Raw genomic sequence first — 19880 nt, forward strand, 5'->3', positions numbered from 1 at the left:
TATTTCTCTGGGCCACTATTTGATTCCTATTGACTATTTAACTTTAAAGAGTTATATTTTCTTAACTCTCTGCTTTTGCAGAGAACTGCTGATTAATTCAGTTTTTATGTGCAGTGGAAATAGAAAAGACTTTAATTAACGACGTTGCAGCTTTTTATTTCTTAAGTATGCTTGCATTGTAAACTCTTGTGCAGGTGTCTTGGAGTAGTCCAGCTCTTTATCCATTAACACCCTTCACAAAATAACTGCGCAGCAAATCGCAGTCAGCCCATCTTCTGTGGCAGAAATGTATTTGGCAAAGAGCTCTTCTTCCATGATAGAGGAGACAGCTGTCATTGCTGGCCTTTTCGGTGTTGAGACTGCAGAGGTCCGGTATGTAAAAGTGCAAGCATTACAAATGCAGTGGTGGAATTGGCAGCTACCTCTAGCAGGAAGTTTTTAAGTCTTCTGTGTGCTAGAATAGCATGAAGTAAAATACCTTACTCTGTAAACTGTCAACACTGTCCCTGTGTCCAGAATATATAGCTTTGGTCTTTACGTATTTCCTTCAAATTAGTACTTTCTGTGTCCAAAACTATTTTTACAGAGCTTTCTCCTATTGCTGTTTCAGACTACACTGGCACACATCATAGCCAACAGCAGCAAAAAGAACGGCACGAGGTTTGTGACACTGTCAGCCACAAGTGCCAAGACAAATGATGTTCGAGATGTCATCAGCCAAGCCCAGAATGAAAAAAGACTCTTCAAGAGAAAAACTATCCTCTTTATTGACGAGATTCATCGTTTCAATAAATCCCAGCAGGTGTTGTACTGTATTACTCTTTGAAAAAGGCCTCTCTCAGCATTTCTTTAAAAATTTCCCACTTTGCCTTAAGATGATAGCTTACTTTGGGCTTTTGATTGTAAAGTTAGTTTTTAGTAGATGAATTAGGGAGAAACATAAAAATTAAATTCCATGACTGACTTCCAAGCAATGTTTAATTATTGTACTTCAAAGATATAAATAAAAGGCTAAGTTGTCTTTAGTTATACCATGGAAAGCTTGAAGTCTGTGGTGCAATTTACAGTTTTTATACTGAACCATACTGCAATCTTACTATAGTTTTTGGAGCCATCCTGCAGAATTACATAAGGAGTTGTAGCCCAAGAGGTTGATTCAAAGAGTATTTAGAAGCAGCTTCACTATTTGTTATATTTGATACAGCAGTTTCATGAAACCTTGTGTTTGCCAAGCAATGAACTAAAGTCACATAAATAAACTAAAAATATGCAGATTTTTTTACACTGTTTCTTTTCAGCTGATGGGGTCATTCTTAGTGCAAGCATGAGTTATTAAGGTAAACGGGCCCATAACGTGCTCTCTACATGGGATTAAATCATTTAGATAGCCGAGCAGATGAGCTGCCTTGTCAGTGAGGTTATTTGTCATATCAACAAGAAACCCAAAGACTCAGAAGATGCAAAAAAAATGTAGCCTACTCACATGGAATGTTTGAGGTTGTCATTGATCGAGATCAGCTTTTTCTGCTTCCCTCCCATCCTCAGGACACTTTCCTTCCTCACGTCGAGTGTGGGACGGTGACCCTGATCGGAGCGACCACAGAAAACCCTTCCTTCCAAGTCAACGCCGCTCTGCTGAGCCGATGCCGCGTGATCGTGCTGGAGAAGCTCTCGGTTGAAGCGATGGAGGCGATTCTGATGCGGGCCGTCAGGTTCTTAGGGGTCCAGGTTTTGGGCCAGGGCACCCAGCAGAGCAGCTCTGCGACTGGCAGCGGCAGCGAGAGCTCGGAGTGAGTACTTTATGGGCTGCAGGGTGTTAACGCACACAGCGCGAGGAATTGACTGCCTGCCAGGGAGAGAATGGAGCAGTTGGGGGGTGGGAAGAGAAACCCTAGCTAGTAAATAAAAGAAGTGACAGCATATGGCAGGGGCAGGGGGTGACAGGAGGGAGAGAGAATTCAAAGCACTGGCCCTCTCCATCCAAAACATAATCTCACCGTCTGGATTAGGAGAGAGTTTTATACTTGGATCTGTAGCTCCTGACTCACCCTCCCAGGGTATTTCAATCCGTTCTGCTGCTGAGGATTTGCCACGGAAGCCTGTAACTGGGTCTTTGTCGTGTCCAAATGTGTGTTACTTCTTGCTACTGGTTGTAAAAGCGTCGGTTTGCCATTAAGTAATGCACGGGGCATTCCCTCTTAAATTAATCTGGAAGTGTCCAGGGAAAGCTTGGTGTTTTCTGAGAATTTGTTGTAAGAAGATCAGGGAGGATACTACTGTTGCAGGATAAGTGCTCTGGTATGTTTTATGGTATGATGTGGGCAGAGGAAGCTGTTGCTGTGAGATGTGAATAGATTGTTTTAAGAGAGACTTTTTCTCTGCTTCTTGTCCAAGCCAGACAGTGTCACACTGAACATTCTGGGAGGCTTGGGAAAAAGTAAGATCCGGATTTGTCCGTAAGGGATGTTATCTGCCTTCTGAAATTGCTAGGTGGTGAATAATGCTCTACTTTCATGCAGTACTTTCATGCAAGTTGTTGCACTTCCTTCCTGTTGATGCTTATCTGTACTCCTGGTAATTTACAGTGTATTGACATGGTGGTAATTGGGCAGGCTCTCCATATGGAATAAATGAGAGGGAATCCACTTTATCACAGGATGTAAGCGCTAAGAATCGCTAACCTGAATGGTGAGGGCAGGGAAGGAAAGCTATTCCCTTTTTATTTTTAGGGTACCCTGCCTCATGGTTCACTCATTTGTAACTCTTACATATTGCAGTAATGTGAATTTCAGAAGAGAGGGCAGTGCTGCGTGTCAGCCATAATGTAACGGCACAGCTGTGGTTGTGGCTACGCCCTGACTGGGGTTCAGAGACTTTCCTTTCTGTGTGGGATTAGAGTACAAGGCATAGTTTCAGCTGCAGTTGTTTGGGTTTGGGTTTCGCTAGACTCTTCTGTTAGCTGTGGATGATTTAAACTGCACGGTGTGGTTCTTTGTCAAACTGAAAGAAATCTGGCAGGCAGACTGGCAGACTAGCACAGTTTCAGAAATCTATCCATGAAGAGAGAGGGCCTCACTCCGATGATTGGTGTGGGAGCCAAGCATTTAAAAATGGGGTTCAGAATTTTTGCAGTTTTGTGTTTCTTGTCTTGGCTGCCACTGTCTGTTTCTGGTCTGTAGTTGATGCGTTCTGTTGCTGCTGAGTTTGGCTTTTTATAAGCCATGCTGTCCCTTGTTCTGCTTCTGGTTCTGGTGTCCTGATTCATTCTTTTTCCATGCTTCACTGCCCATGCCATTTCTGCTACTTCATTTCCTCTCCACCTACTACTCTGCAGGAGTGGCTGTTTCTCATCTTTTACCTCTTCATCTCCCTGCCTATATGAAACAGGGCTGTCATTAGGTGCAGGCAGGTGACAGTGTTCATGCTGTCTGGAGGAATAAGTGAAAGTCACCAGAATTCGTTGTTCACTGTGCTCTCATGTGTTTCAGAGTTGGAAAAAGAGCTGTAAGGCAGCATGTCCCCAAATGTGAGTCATGCCCACTTTGAAAATGCTGCAGAGATCTGGCTAGAAGAGATGTGTACGTTGAATTTTGGATTTAATTTCTCGTTTGAGGCACCTTTCCCAAACCACAGAAGTGTCGCATGAAGTCCTGCCTGTGCTGCTGGGCCTCAGTTTACCTCAGTATTGCATCACTTGTCTGGCGTGGTGGCTGACCTAGGTGAGATTTTGAAGATGATGATTCTTTGTGGCCTTTTCTGTCACCTTGAGAAATAAGGTGAGCCTGCATCTTCCTTAGTCTCTGCAGGCATCTTCTGTGCTCAGCAAGAACACAGCCATCACCGAGTGATTCAACAGGTTTCATCATCTCTGCACTCCACACACGTGCAGCAGTTATCAAAAGGAAAGCGTGCTCTACCCAAGTCTGTCTTCTTTAAATTTTCTTGGTGGCATTTTCTTGTCTTGCTTCCACCATGGCTGCAGGTTTCTGATAAGATTAGATCACCTGGCTTCTCTTTCATCCCTTTGTGGCCTTTTCTTGCTGTGAAGCTGAAGTAGCTCTAGCAGGAGGTGTTTACCTGCTTTGGTATTTTTTTCTTTGTTTTGCCATCATGCTCATAAAGCTGCTTTGACAGTTTTTGTATTCTTTAGGATAAGATGTGCTTTGTGTTCTATTTTCATCAACTTTACTAACATCAAATTGTGCCTCTTAAAGCCTGCAGTAAATTAAGCTGAACGAGCGAGGAATGTGAAAGGAAGGAATGTACTCGTGAAGAAGAAAAGTAAAGGGAAGTCAATGTTAAACAACTTCTATGTTGCTGAAACTTCACTTTTGCTTCTTGCAGTTTGCGTGCTCTCAGTAATAACAGCACAAACTGTTCCAGGTGGACATTGATACATTACATTTCTACTGCGCCAGTGATGGAGGAGATAAAATTTTTCTTTCTTGGCTTTTTATTATTCAAGTGCTGCCCTCAAAGCGGTGTCTTTAGTTGAAGTCAGGCAGTAAACTGGGTGGTGGGTTAGTATATTTGATGTTAGATAGCACAGAAGGCATGCAGCTGAGGGAAATGAGAGGGTCCCCACATTCCTGTTGGCAAGGCCAGACATGCAGCCCAGCTTGTTAGTGGCTGTATTACAAGTACTGAGAGGTCTTGAACCCACTAGTTTGTAAATCACAGTGTTGAGGATGGGCTTCCTTTGGGTTTTCAGCATTCAGTATCTTTCTGAAAATTACTCCCTTTTTGGAACACTCATCTGTAGTGTTGCTGGGAGGTGGCTTTCAGAAAGCAACGCTGTAAGGCAGTGAGCAGTGCATGTCCTACTGCAGCATTGCAGATGAAGAACTGTATTTTGCCTGTAAAGGCATTGCAATGTGACAAGGAGTGAATGTAGTGAGAACAATTGCACCAAGAAAGTAAAAAGATACTGATTTATATGTGAAAGAAGCAATGGGTACTTCATCTCGTGTTCTGCTCAATTACTTTAAAATCTTTCATCATACGGGTTCTGCTTGCATGGACATCCTAATGTTTGCCCTCTGATATTGCTTGCACCCTCTTGTCATTGGATCAAACGCTGCAGTGTTGTACAGGTTTTATGAGTAGTTCATCATACGTTTCCTGTTGGTTCTTGGCACAAATGATCTTGAGGGTGTGGATATAATAAATCCTTCTTACAGTTCCTCCTTATCTTGTAGTTTTCTGTTCCTTAAGCTTGTATATCACCTTCTGCTCGGTGAGTGATGGGTCCCGGGGCATCCTTTTTGGCTTGTTGATGTTTTTATCTCCAGGTATCATCGGTTACAAGGTACCAACATGGAGCATTGGCATCCAGTGGGTGTTCAGTACTAATTTTGGAGGGTGAAAAATGTGAGATTGCGCATCCACAGGAGGATCAGCAGCTTGGGAAGATGTCGGAAAGCACGGGAGTTACTCAGCCTTGCAGTTCTAGGGTGTGCAGAAGTCAGGTGCAGTGGAAGGGTGTAGGGCACTATAAAGTACAGCATCTTCTGGAAGCCAGGGTATTTGATTATTTGTCATCCTGATTTTGGAATCAGGCTTCTGCTTGGTGAAGTTAAAAAAAAAAGGAATTTAAAATTTTAATTCCTCAGAAAAAAATAACTGAATTCAATTATTCTGAGTATAAAATGTTGTTATTTTGAAATACTGGGTCTAACTGGAGCTGAGGTTATGGAACAGGGAAGCATTGTGTTATTTCTAATCAGTGATTCTGTTGAGGCTTAGGGCTGGGCCAGCTGTGCAAACAGGTTTTGTGTGGAAATTTTCAGCCTTTATTCCTGTTCTTTGTAATGACCTGTATGTCATGTTAGGACTAGATCGGCCTAAGACATAATACATTATTTAGAGCAGAATTTCCATGACCAATGTTTTGTAACTTGAATTTCACCATGGAAGTGGACTAGATCTTTGTTTGTAACCAGATTTTCTGTACTTCCTCGTGCTTGTTTGTTTCAATTCCTGTAATGCTAATTGCTTGTTGAGTCAACATGATACTTACAGTCCTGTACTCAAACTGAAGAGACAGGAAGAGACCGTTCGGAATCCTTAATTATCTGGCACACGAGCTTCATAAGAAGTTACTGTTCATGCTAAGCTCTGTGTGTTAATTCCCACTGATACAATATCACTCTTGATTTTCAGTCCAGTTAGGGCCTTAATGCCATGCCTTAACTCTGCTAGCTGCTGATTCCAAATCAAATGAGTTGTACCCTCTGCCTGGCAAACACCTTAACCATTACCTTGTCTACACAACTGAAGTTTGAGGGTCAAATCCTCAACAGCGCGCAGGGGAGTGTGCAGAGGCAAGTTGGTTTCCACGTGCCCCAACAGTGGGGACTGCAGCCCAGTGGATGAAAAACCTGGAGAAAGAGCTTGAGGACTATGTTATCATTCCAGTTTTTTCGTAGACCCTGTTGTGAGATCTCAGCAGATCCTTCATTTGCCACTGCATGTCTCAACTCTTCCTGTCTTGTTTATTTAAATTGTACGTTCACTGGAATTTGGCCTTTTTCATGTGTCTGTTTAGTCCTGGCACACTTAGAGTAGTAGATAGCAAGACGAGTGACATGCATGCACTGAGATGTCTTTTTTTCTTTTTTTTTTTTCTATTAAGAAATTTTTTGTCCCTCTTACCGTTTTAAAAAAAAGTGCATAGGATGCATATGTGCTTTACAATCTGAACAATCCTTCCAGCTGTTGCTTTTTAAAGAACATCTGGGAGCAGCTCTTGCTGATGGAAGTTAGTTCAATACCTTATGCTAATCGCTTTGTACCTCACTATATTCTCTCCTATGCATTCGGATAGCTTCCTGCCTTTCCATTGTCCTTTCTGCAAGGAATTTGAAATGCTAGCTATGAAATGCTTGATGGAGTAAAACCTTGTGAAGTTCAGCTGTTGTGCTCTGGCAAAACCCTAACCCTAGCTTTTGTTGAACCTAATGAGATGACTAAAAATAAGGGGTTTAAACAGAAGAGCTGCTGCCCTACAGTTTTTACGTACATTGGGGCAGGAGGAAGAGGAGTCGGGTCCCACGGTCTTCTCCCATGCTCTGGCAGCGCTTAAGCGTGACAGAATGAGTTAAGAACAAAGCTTAAACCCAGCTGCCTCTCGACAAACTTTGTAAGGAAATGCCATCTCTGGTGGAATAGCGAGGAGAGGAGCGTGACGGGGGCTGACGCGTCCGGCTGTTCCGTTGCAGGTTCCCGGTGTACATAGAGGAGAAAGCTCTGAACACCCTTGCCTACCTTTGCGACGGGGATGCAAGGACTGGACTGAACGGACTCCAGTTAGCAGTTCAGGCCAGATTAGCAGCGGGGAAGACTGCTCCTTTGAATCTTGCCTCAGGGGGTTCTGCACATGGCATTCTGGTAACAGAAGAGCATGTGAAAGAGGGGCTACAGCGATCTCACATCCTCTATGACCGAGCAGGTGAGTACCCGATGCGGTTTCTGAGATGCAGCGTTCTCGAGAGCTGACGGCCTCTGTAATTTCTGTTTCTTCTCCCCCTTTTGTACTAGCTGCTCTGGTGAAACAATGATTTTACTGACAATTGGCCTAAAAATAATTTTTCCTTTATTACAGTGTAGCAGGCTTACCCAGAAATTCCTTCTAAAGAGATTTTCCTCTTACTACTTAGGAAACATAGGTTAGCTGAAAGATGAGTAGTTGCTGCCTTGTGAACAGCTGCATGGAGAAAGTATTTGGTTTTTTAATGTTATTAGAATATTGTCTTCTAAGACAATTTGCAGATGTAAAGAGGGAAAAGTAATTTGATGAGCAAGATATTATGGAGGGTTGGAAGTCTTCTGTTGCACTGCTTCTCCTTTGAAAGTCTTGGAAGTGCTCACGTTCACAGTATATTATGTGAAAACCAGAGTAGTTTGCTTTATTTTTAGAGGTTCTTTTTAAGGTAATGGATTTTATAGCTTGCTTAGAGCAGGTCACATATATCTGGTTGCAGTTAAGACTTCCTAATGCAATAACCACTTCTGCTAATTTTGAGACCTGGCAATTTCAGGCATCACAATAGTTGGCCTGCATGCTCTTTTGTTTAAAAATCAGAGAGTGAACATTAGAGATTAGGTGAACACCCTTGGATGCATATGCTAGTTCTTCAGTATTTGAATCACCATGCAGTATAGTATCAAATGATTACTCTCTTTGGAGAACTGATAGATTTTTGTTTTGCCACTGTATCTGATGTGCTCAGTTGACTGTTACCCCTCAAAACCTGATGAGAGATTTCTCGAGGTTGGTTGTAACGTATACGCCTGCTTGCAGCCTTCGTGCTACAAAGAGTAAATGATGGCTCATGGTCAGGAAAAGTCAGCTGGGCAGATGCTGGTATGATGGCAGCTGAGAAGTCGAGGGTAGGCAGGGGAGGGGAAAGGAAAAGATTTGGTGGGGTCTGGCAGGAAGAAGTCGTGATTAGGTGGAAGGGGAAAATCGGACTGATTTAAAGATGCGAGTCGCTTGGACCGTGTAGGTCCCTTGTGCATTTGCTGTCTCCTTGTGGCCACTGTCACGCAGAACTCTTGGCTGGCTGTTGGTCCCAGCCCTCCCACGCCTGTTTGCTCTGATAGAGATGTCACAGAGCACCTCTTCTGGAGGCTTGTGTCACAGCTGGGTAGCATGTGTCAGCCCCTTCTCTCTGACAGAAATCCTTTGAGCACTCTGTAGATTCTGTGCGTTTATGGGATTTTTGGGGAGATTTTTCAAAGGGGGTGAGAGTGGTGAAAATTCTGTTTTTCTTGATTGTACGAGTGCTAAAGAGCCTGTCACAGATAACGTCACAGTAGCAGGTTGCCCAAGTACCTGCCTTTAGAAAATTTCCCTCTTCAGTGGAGTAGTCCAGGTCTTTTGTCTGTAGTAGAGTTAGCTGTTTTTCCTTTTTTGCACAAAGGACTTCTCAATAAAGGCCGCTGCACAAGTGAAGATATTTCTATAGCATGTTTTAGCTAATACTTTTTGATTCACAGTTGTTGTGGTGGAATTTACAATCCTCTAATATATAAAGTGCTTCAGTCTAATAAAGTGGTGGGACATGATGGTGTATAATCAGGGTAGTGGGTGCATACATTTGAGTGTAGTGTATTCATGTAGAAAGCAGCAAGTAATTAGCATTCGGAATTGTGTAACTATGGAATTGTGATTTTAGATAATTATTTTTGGTCACCTTCCGCAAAATTTGCCAAATATATGTCGCTGGACGTTCTTTAATGTACTTTCCCCAAGTAGTTCAGGAAGGAAACTATTCATAATTCAATCATTAGGCTATTGTTCTGTTCTGTGTGCAGACAGAAAGACACGATCTTTGTGCCGATAGTCCATGCCTTTCAGCTGGAAGAACAAAGAAACAACTCGAGTCAGGTTTCACAGTCAGCAGCTGCCTGCAGCCCTTTCAGAGTGAGAGAAAACAAACTATTTAGTCATATTTTAGCTTTTAATTGCAGGGTTTTTTCCTTTTTATTTTTTGGAGAAAATGGTGCAGCAACTAAATTAATTGAAGTGCAGCTGGACAGCGAATAGATTTTTAAGATAGAGTTGCATTGTCTCTTTTTCCTCTTATGAATTGTGTCTCTCTGTTAACACTGGTTTAATAGTAAATACCAAAGATAAATAGCAGAATAATTGCAGGATTTTGTGTCACTGTTTATGTGGCAACATAACTTCAATATGGTAGAGACTGGGAATGTGCTAAACTGTAGTTAATTTATTCTGTAATTTGCAATGTGATTGTTCTTCCTCCTGTATGGAGGCAGAAAGAGAAGGTTGCTCACACAGTATGTTTTTTTTGTCAGTTTTATTGTTTTCTGCTGGACCAGAATGAGTAACCTTTTTATCCATGCTATTGTTCTAGTCTTTCTTCCAAGGCTTTCTTATCAAGCAGCAACTGATGCTTATGTTTGGCTAATGTGAAATGGGGACTGTGGTTTTACTGTTGCCCACTACTTTATAAATAGGTTTAGGTAGCCAAGATATTAATTATGATCAGTGAATGAGGCCTTTTCCCTGTCTTCTAAGACCTTAGATAAACCAATATCTTAAATTAGCTGGAAAATTCTTCATGAGCACATAAACAATTTAGAGGCATGGATCAAAGTGATTTATGCATCTGTATACATTAGACATAAGAAAATCCTGTCTTCACAAAGCCTCTTGTGTAGTATCTTGTTTCTTTTCAGAAGAGCATTTGCCTTTTTGTGAACTTCATAGAGCAGATGTATTTTGATTCCAAAAATTCTTTAGAGTTTTGATTTCAAGAGGCATCTAGGATGCAGAAGAGCAGTGATATCAGATAAGCTGACATGTGTTTGTCTCTCAACTGAACTGATCAGGCCAAAACCTGTATGTTGGCTAACTAGCCTGAGAGACAGAGCTAGTAAGCAAAGATCTGTAAAAAGTTCTGTCTACTTTTTTAAAACTACTTGTGATATCTCAAATAGAATACATGCAAACTGTATTTTTTTAAAAAAGGAATATAAAACGTCTTTGTCCAATGCATGTAGCTATATTTTTCTTTTAATTGAGGCTGCATTTAAAGTACAACTGCACAGTTTTTCTGAAGAAGTCCAAGTCCAGCCTGTAAGTAGTGCCATCACGTTGATGACTTTGGTCCCATTAACTTTAACACATTAACCCAACATTAACTTTGTGAAGAAGGAGATAAAGGGAGAAGACTGTCCCGTTGCTTGGCCTGCCTACTCTGAAGTCTGTTTAACATTTTCATCAATGATCTCAATGAGGGGATAGAACGCACCCTCAGTAAGTTTGCAGATGACACCAAGCTGGGTGGAAGTGTCGATCTGCTTGAGGACAGAGGGGCTCTACAGAGGCGTCTAGACAGGCTGGATCACTGGGCTGAGGCAGTCACATGAGTTTCAATGAGGCCAAATGCACTTCGGCCACAACAACCCCCGGCAGCGCCACAGGCTTGGGGAGGAGTGGCTGGAGAGCTGCCAGGCAGAGAGGGACCTGGGGGGTGTTGGTGGACAGCCGGCTGAACAGGAGCCAGCAGTGTGCCCAGGTGGCCAAGAAGGCCAATGGCATCCTGGCCTGGATCAGGAATGGTGTGGCCAGCAGGAGCAGGGAGGTGATCATGCCCCTGTACTCAGCTTTGGTGAGGCCCCGCCTCTAGTGCTGTGTCCAGTTTTTGGCCCCTCACTAAAAGATGGAGAGGGTACAGAGGCGGCTGCCAAGCTGGTGAAGGATTTGGAGCACGTGTCATATGAGGAATGGCTGAGGGATCTGGGGCTGTTTAGCCTGGAGGAGACTGAGGGGAGACCTCCATCCTCTCTACAACTCCCTGAAGGAAGGTTGTAGCGAGGTGGGGGTTGGTCTGTTCTCCACTAGTGTAGAGTGACAGGATGAGGGGAAATGGCCTTAAGTTGTGCCAGGGGAGGTTCAGACTAAATCTTAGGAAGAATTTCTTTACTGAAAGGTTTGTCAGGCTGCCCAGGGAGGTGGTTGTGTCCCCATCCCTGGAGGTGTTTAAGAGACGAGTAGATGTTATGCTGAGGGACATGGTTTAGTGGTTTTGACAGAGCTAGGACAAAGGTTGGACTCAATGATCTTGAAGGTCTTTTCCAACTGAAACTGTTCTGTGATTCTAAGTCCACTTCAGATATCTATCTCTAGTCCCAGCCTATCTGCTTGATTCTTTCCACCTTTCCACCTGCATGACGCTTTACAGTCGCCCGAACAGCACATAAAACCCCTCAAGCAGAAGAAAAGTCTGGGTGAGTGCAACCTCTGGAGTTATTTAAAGACCATCTCCTTGACTTTTTAAGAGACCAAGAGACACCTCTTCTAAGAGGACGATGCGAGTTCAGCTGCTTGGATTTATTGCTGCTAGCTCTAGTGTTGTGACAGAGGACGGGCACGCTGTTTGTGTTGGCACGAGTGACGTCTGCGTGCCACGAGGCTTTTTGTGTGGAGTCCTAGCACAAATAGCTGTCTGCCAGCCTGTGTGCTCTGGCAGCGCGTGCGTTGGATTCCCCGCAGAACCGCACCGTGGTCTGAACAGCAACGCAGGAAGATGGACCCAGTTTCTGGCCTGGGAGGTGGAGGCCTTGCTGGTTTTGAAAGGAGTGATTGCAGCGGTAAGGGGGGCTTTGCCTTTGAAACTCAGGCGTGCAGCCTTTTATTCTGCAGGGCCTACAAGTGCCGGTGGTGCGTTCGGATACAGCCCTCAGGCTGTAAATCCTTTCAGCCACAGGGAGAAGAGGAATATTAACAGATGGTTGTGTGTGCAGCCAGTTGCCTTTATTATATAGTTAGCTGTGAGCCAAGGAATGCCAGGCACATTTCAAAAATAAAAACGCAGATTGTGTGGAAAGTTTAACAACAATATTGCAGCAAAATGCTTATACAAGCTTAAAAGAAATACGTAAGAATCAAAACCAGCTGCGTAGAGGAAAATTGCGAGTCGGAGGGGTCTCATTCAGTGTTTGTAATGGTGACCCTCTGTAACTGTAGCCCTAAAAGATCTGTGGAATGGCTTTGTTTCTCCTTGGAGTCCATATCTAATCATATATTAAGCTTTACTGTTAAAAAAATTTCCTTGTAGTTCATTCAGTCTTCCCACTTCTTATTCAGTACTCTGGCATTTTGGATTTTCTTCGTGAGCGTTTTGTTTCAGCTGCTTATGGTTTGCAGGATCCCTCCAGCAGTGGCAGGTGTTCACAGCTGAACATATAATTTCTTAGACGTTTGCCAGGGCTGTGTGCTGTGATCCTGTTTCCTCCAAATTGTGTAATGTGCCACCATTATATATCCACCGCGATGTTTCCTTTTTTACCCTGTCTAATACAGCAACCTCATGACTGATTTACTGCACACTTTGTTTTCAAGTTTTAGTTGATGTGAAATTTTTCCTGAAATACCACTAGCACATAGTACTGGGTAACTCTGATTATTCTGTTGTCTTCTCAGAGCTCTGTGTGTGTCCAAAAGCAATGGTCAGTGATTTATTTGTGCTCATACTTTATTTTTGTAAATTAGAGGATATTTACACAGAGTTTTCTTCCGAACTGCTAAAATATCCGTTCTTGGTTGTTTCCTTCTTTTCTTTTGAAGGAGAGTTCGTTAGAGTACCAAAACCAAATCGTTTGCTTTGCAATGTTTAAAAACAACAACCACCCTCCTTTACATCTGCAGTGTGATGCTTATGTAGTTAGTGGAATCATCTGTGTGGCAAAGCATGAAGGTGTTGATACCATTAACGAACACCGAAGTCACATTTACATAAAGAGAACTTGAGAAAAGAGGTTACGTTTACCTGCTGTGAGGTAGTAAAATATGTTCTGTTCCCTTAAATGCATTCACTTAATCTCCTCCTGACAGCTTTGTGTGTCTCTTCCCTCCTGTTCTAAATAGGAGAAGAACATTACAATTGCATCTCTGCCCTGCACAAGTCTATGAGAGGCTCAGATGAAAACGCTTCCCTTTACTGGCTTGCTCGAATGCTCGAAGGTGGTGAAGATCCACTCTACGTGGCACGAAGGCTGGTGAGGTTTGCAAGTGAAGATATAGGTCAGTGTTTGCAGTATTTCGTATTGGGATAATACACTGAATGAAGATCTGCCAGGCTTCTTGTTTCCAAAAAGTGCCGCTTTAGAAAAAAAATCAACCCTGAAACTGCTATATGCAAAATAGGTCCAAAACACTGAAATGCTCCACATCCAACAAAAACTTTGTATGTGCAGACAGAGACCTGCGTGTGGTGTCATTGCGATGATTACCTCTTGCAGGAGAAAGAAATAGTTTTTGAATTTTTTGAGATCAGGTTTTGGCAGCATGTTAACATGGGTTCTTTTAAATGCTGATGATCACACATCACCAGTAAACTTGTGATACATAGAATGTGTATTGCAGGGATGTCTGGGTTTTTGAATGACTCTAGAAGGTAAATGTCTACCCTGACTTGCAAATCCCAAATGTGATGGCTGCCTCCCTAGTTGTAAGGCATTTTGCTTGACTTAACTAGAGTAACAGATGCAGCAACACTTTGAGCACATAGGTAATGGGTGCAGAGTTATGAAATCTGTGTAAGTTATGTAGCAGTGTTTGCCCATTTCTTTCTCAATTCCAAAAAAGTGAATCGTACATGGGCAGCTACTGCTCAGGCTGCCACTATGTGGCAGTCTGTAAATCATACCCACGGCTTGGTGGGAGGGGACGGAAGAAGGAAGGATGTGAATGGAGTATGTCTTATGTACTGCAAAGTATTGTACCCAGAAATTCCAACACCTGAGAAAGCAGTGTTCAAATGTGCGTGGATAACCCTCCATCTTCCAGGAGGAGGGAAAAGGAAAATAAATTTAAAAAAAGAGACAGTGACTAAAGTAAACTGATCTTAACCTGCTTTTATTTGATCTGTTTTTGTAGGACTGGCAGATCCTTTGGCTTTAACACAAGCTGTTGCTGCTTATCAAGGCTGTCACTTCATTGGAATGCCAGAATGTGAGGTAAAGGCTTCGTTAATTCACTAATTTGAAAGCACTGCAAACTATAAAACCTGTCAGTAATTATAAAAGGAAATAAGAGATTGCAATGACAAGGCAAAGTTAGTTACTTGTTCGTTCATCCTGTCCCTTCTTTGGCCAGTAAGAGAATGTCTTAAAAATAGATTTTGCAGTTTGAAATAAATTGTACTGCATGTTTATTGTTAAAATGTGGTATGTGACCTAATGTTGGTTTGCTCTGTCCATCTTTTTCTCTCTGTTGTAGTGTATGCTGATATTCTAATGTAGCTATTCTTTTCTAGCAGTGAAACTCATGAGGAGCTGTGTTGTTAAATACTAATGTTCATACTATTGTAGCAGGCAGAGGTCGGTTTAAAAATATCCCTTTCATGCTACACAAACAACCTGAATAACAGCTTTTTTTTCCAAAGAGCTTTAAAAAAGTCACATAACGTTTTCCTTTTTCTTGTTCGCAGGTGATCCTAGCACAGTGTGTAGTGTACTTTGCCAGAGCACCGAAATCTATCGAGGTGTACAAGGCGTACAGCAACGTCAAAGAATGCCTGAGGACACACACGGGACCTCTGCCGCCTGTTCCGCTGCACCTGAGAAACGCCCCAACAAGGCTCATGAAGAACTTGGGCTACGGCAAAGGCTACAAATATAACCCCATGTACAAGGAACCTGTAGAGCAGGACTATCTGCCAGAAGAGTTGAAAGGAACAGACTTCTTCAAGGAACAGAAAACGTGACGGCCTTGCTCTGAACAGGGTTTGATTTTTACGACTTGTACGTTTGTACTGGGGTGGAAATCCCCCTTGTACTGTCAGCCATCTGTTGCTGTGGTTGACAGCATTAAGCCACTGAGCCTTTCAGATACTTTCTTATCCTTCTGGTTTTACTACTGTTATTCTGAAGGTGTTTTATAAAGAATTGCAGTTGGGCAGTAGAGAAATGAAAAAATAAGCTTTATCAATAGTGTGCTGTTGCGCTCTCGTTCAAGTGATTGGAGAAAAAAGAAGAAAGACTGGCTCTTGTTGTGAGGTGAGGAATACTATTGTGCTGCTTCTTAAAATCAGTATTTAAGATTTTGAGAATGTTTGTTTATTTTCTGAAAAAATAGTAGATTGTACATGCACAAGCACAGTAAAATATGGTAAACAAAATACATTTACAATGTAATTCTTGCCCTTATGGTGTTCCAGAGACTTAATTTTGTACATTTATTAAACTAATAAACTTGTTAGAAATAGTGTCTGTGCATTTGTTTAAATATGACGGCAGCATTGCTTTGAAAGTTTGAGGTTGCTTTATCATCACTACTTTCCAGAGCAAGTTTAAATCATTTTGGAAATAGAATAGTCATAAAAGTAGCTGAATTAGGTTAGTCTTTGAAGTTGGTTCACTTAAAGTTTTTACTATGCAATGAGTTTTTGGGAAGTGCTTTTGGAGAGGAGATTGCTGGCAGCGAAACACACTCGTGATTTCCAGTTGTGCTTCAGGAGTCCCGTTAGCTTTGAATGGGAAAGCTGAGGCACACAATTTGACTTTGGTTATAACAGAGTCTGGCTTCCTCTTCCTCCTGAAAACGTACCCAGATCCAAGGTTGCTGTTGACTGAACATTTCACTAAATAGAATGTACAGTCACGCAATGTCCCTCATGTTGACAACATTCCAGTCATGTAAGTGCTGATTGTTTTTTCTCCTCAGTTCTCCTCCAGGGTGCGGTGGCCCAGTGTGCTGAGAGGCCGGCAACCGCTAAAACCATGTCTAACTGTGCTGACTAGCGGCTGGGGAGCACAAATGACCGTGTTTGGCTAGAATTGCAGCAGAAAATTAGCAAAGCAGAATTCTGTTGCTGAAATGCTGGGACAAGTGTCCACACTTGTCAAAGTGCCCTGGAGTAAATTGGCTACCAGTGATGAGGATTTGCATCCTGGCTGAAAATTACTGTCTGCACAGGGCAGTTACAGCTGGATTTGCCCAGAAACTACTCAGGGTTGCTTGCTAGCGTAGCGTATACCCGGGTTACTGGATCTGTACTAGTTACCTGATGGACTTCAAGGTTTCCTGTCCCGACCCTGCTTGGTTTAGGAAATGTGATGAGATCAAAGCTTACAGTGCTTTATCTATAGCTTCCAATCTTCTTTTGCTGTTCATCTGAGAGTGCTGTGTCCCTGCTAAAAAGGTTCTGCTGACTTCCCCGCGAGGTGTCAGAAGGTGACTAACTCTCCTTCAGAAGGACTACATACCACAGATACTTAGGCGTTTTTTTAAAATACTGAATCATTTGATTTTTTTTTTATGATGTGTTCATTGGCTGAAGAATAACCGATGCTTTGTTTCACATTTGCAGTATTGCATTTTACAATTTTTAAAAAAAACTCTCATTCAGCTACTTAATTCTATTTGTAAATAAATATTTCATTTTGGGGCAAAGGAAAACAACTGGTTTGCATTGGAGCCCTTACTCTGAGCTCTTGGCACCTCTCTCGAGCTGTTGCTGTGACGCAGCCCAGCCACGTGCTGCTCCGCTAGCTGGGGTACCCGAAGTGCCGGTGGGTATTTTGTGATGGCAGCGGTCTGTGGTGCTGTAGGGGCTGCTATAACTGCATATTCAGAGCAGTTCTTGCAGACCACAGGGTCTGAAGATACTGTTCTGGAGGAGGAAGCCAACTTTAGCTTTCCTGCAGCAGGAAATTCATCTAATTTACTCTTTGTGTTTAAGGATGCATCACCAGACCCTGGCCTTAATGTGAGGTTTTCAGTATACAGCCTGCAAAATCTGTGCTAACAGTCCGTGCAGAAATCTCTTAATTTTTTCTCTTGACCGGATGATGTTTGTATTGGAGATTAATTTTACTGTGAGGCTCCCAGCTTCATGGTCTTCATGTTAAGTTCTTCTGTGTGACAAAAACTTGGGACTTGAGCCGAGGATCATGGTCTAACTGAAATGTTTCGGAAACGGAATTGATTGCATTACTGTATACTGTTAGGGAGGTTGAATAGGATTGTTTAAACATTTTTATGTGTTTTCCTTCCTCAGATAAGTACCCTTTATTCCTCACAGCAGGATGGTTTAGCAGGGTAGGACCTATTTCTCTGAGTTTGTGTCTGCACTTTCAAGATACGTAGAAAGATGGGAATGGAAGTGAAAACATAGATTCTATTAATCCAGTATACTCTTGGCAAAATTACTTATGCTGTCAACAAATGGTCATTTTAATTCTTAAGACGCAGAGTTGATGTGGATATTTATCTAAATGCTACATGATTTGCAAGCTCACCTCAGCTAGGATATCTTTCCAGCACTGGAATAAACCCAAGCAGCAAGTGCTCACCTTCAGAGGGCAGCATGGCTTGGCAAAATGTTAAGAGGTGTTTTTTCATTCCTCTGACCGTAGTGGGTTTTTCTCAGTCCTGCATGAGAAGAGATTGTGCCTCTGGGGACAGCTCCGTCAGACAGTGCAGTCTAATGGACTAATAGAATGTTGGCAACAATAAGTCTCAAAGCTGTTGTGCCCCCTGGCCTCTTTCCAAGCAAAATATTATCTTTTCCCTTCCTGCCTATGATAAGTAGCAAGACGCTGCACTGGAAGTGAAGTGGCTGCTCCCTGCCGTCTCTTTCCTGCTGGTGTGCATCTCTTTTATATTTCCTCTGAAGAGGGTCATCAGCACTGAAGAACTCCACGCTCCATTAAAAAGTCCACCAGACGAGATGCCCTCACAAATGGACTTCTCCCCACACACCATTTCCTGTCCATTTCCGTGACAGGTAAAAGGTCTGCGCTTAGGACTGACAGTGCTGCTTGCAACAGAAACCAGTCTCCTAGTGAAATTGCTTCAAAAGGAAAGGATGAAAGAATGAAATATAAAATAGCAAAGATTATATCTTTGGTTTCTGGCTTTTGAGTCCCTGGGGCTTACTTTTTGAAGCTTGCTTAAGGGCAAGAACAGTCTCTTCCTCAGAATCACATGCTGATATACTGGTATCTTGTTTATGTAGAGCTGTAAAGAAATACCAAATATTGCAATGTCACCAAATAATTGGGCATGAGATTTATGATCCTGTCAGGTGACGGTTGCTTCCACTGTCAGGGGCACCATCAAAATCTGCCACACTACAATGTCTTCTTCTCTCGTAACAGTTGTTCCTCTGAGAAGTAATGGAGACCATGAGAAAGGCCACGCCGTAGCCTGTGCTGGGGAATTCAATATACGTGAGAAACAACTTGTGCTGATGTGAGTCGTTTCTCCTAGTAGTAGGATACTAGTGTCAGAGATACGGATGGCAATACCAGAAACATCAGTTAAATAACGCCCCAAATGAATTCTGTTGCAGTTTTTTTTTGAAAATTATGTAGTGAAAATTGTTTCCATTACTTTGCTAGTTTGACTCCTGCAGATAAAAAGCTGGATGATATAGCTGGTAAGGAGTTGTCCAGGCTTTAATACTAAATTTTTATGCAAACAATCACGGCTTCTATTTTAGTTTTCCATGCACAAAAAGTTTAAATCCTCAGTTAACCTCTGGCTTCATTTTTTTTCCTGTTCTCTGTGAGTGTTTTCTCTTGTGTTGAGAGAAAATTTCTTGGCTAAGATGACTGTCCATCATTTTCCATTATATGACTTAAAAGGGGTTATACAAGCCAATTGCTTAAAGTTCTATTTAACCCAAAGATGCAACTTTGTTGATGTGATGAATTCATCGTCCGAGCTGCCAGCAGCCACTTACCGTCTTGAGCTTGTTTCCAGACAGGCTGCAATCTCCAGGATTTTCCCTGTGATTTTTGTCTTTTATCGTTAAGTAGTCAGGGATTGCATAGGTCCCTTAATTAATATGTGTAAGAATTTTGTTGCTACTATAAGGTGACACGGTAGAGCCAGACAGATTTGCTACAATAAGGAAAAAATAAATAAAAAACGAAACCCCACCCTGTTCTGAGTTAACTCATCTATGTAAATTTATCTCTAAGATAAGGTGAATTAAAACCCAGAGATAACTGTCCTCCTTATCCACGCTATGATATTTCCTTTCTAGGAACAGCAAGTTAAAACTGTGTGAATCAGAAAGTGGCCAAATGGCGGGGCTGGGTGTTTTTTCTTTTTAAATTACTGAAATCAAAGGGCTATCGTAAAGAGTGTATGTCAGCAGTAGTACAAAGTCTGGCTTACTCATCACATCACAGTGAGCAAATATTGCTGTGACTTTTGGGTTGCTATAAAGCCTGACTTGCTTAGGAGAGGCCAAAATGCAGGGTGAACCCCATTGCCGTGATCCTCTCTTCCACTGGCAGAAACTCAGGTGTTGTCTTCCCAAACCAGCAGCCTGCTGCAAACTGGTTTTGAATGAGGAGGTTCATGCTCAAGTACTTACTGGTCCCCTCCTAGG

General features: G+C 42.4%; 1 protein-coding gene across 1 annotated transcript; it reads left to right on the plus strand.

Moving 5' to 3' along the window:
- Nucleotides 1–610: 610 nt before the first annotated feature.
- Nucleotides 611–15388, plus strand: WRNIP1 (Werner helicase interacting protein 1; the record flags this gene model as incomplete). The annotated part of the gene is made up of 6 exons (XM_009873824.1): nt 611–802; nt 1546–1790; nt 7221–7450; nt 13400–13555; nt 14411–14490; nt 14964–15388. Coding segments are annotated over 6 exons (1179 nt in total), but the record flags the coding sequence as incomplete, so codon positions are not given.
- Between the last annotated feature and the right edge of the window lie 4492 nt (nt 15389–19880).

The sequence above is a fragment of the Apaloderma vittatum genome, unplaced genomic scaffold, assembly GCF_000703405.1.
Source record: "Apaloderma vittatum isolate BGI_N311 unplaced genomic scaffold, ASM70340v1 scaffold9670, whole genome shotgun sequence".
Taxonomy (NCBI): domain Eukaryota; kingdom Metazoa; phylum Chordata; class Aves; order Trogoniformes; family Trogonidae; genus Apaloderma; species Apaloderma vittatum.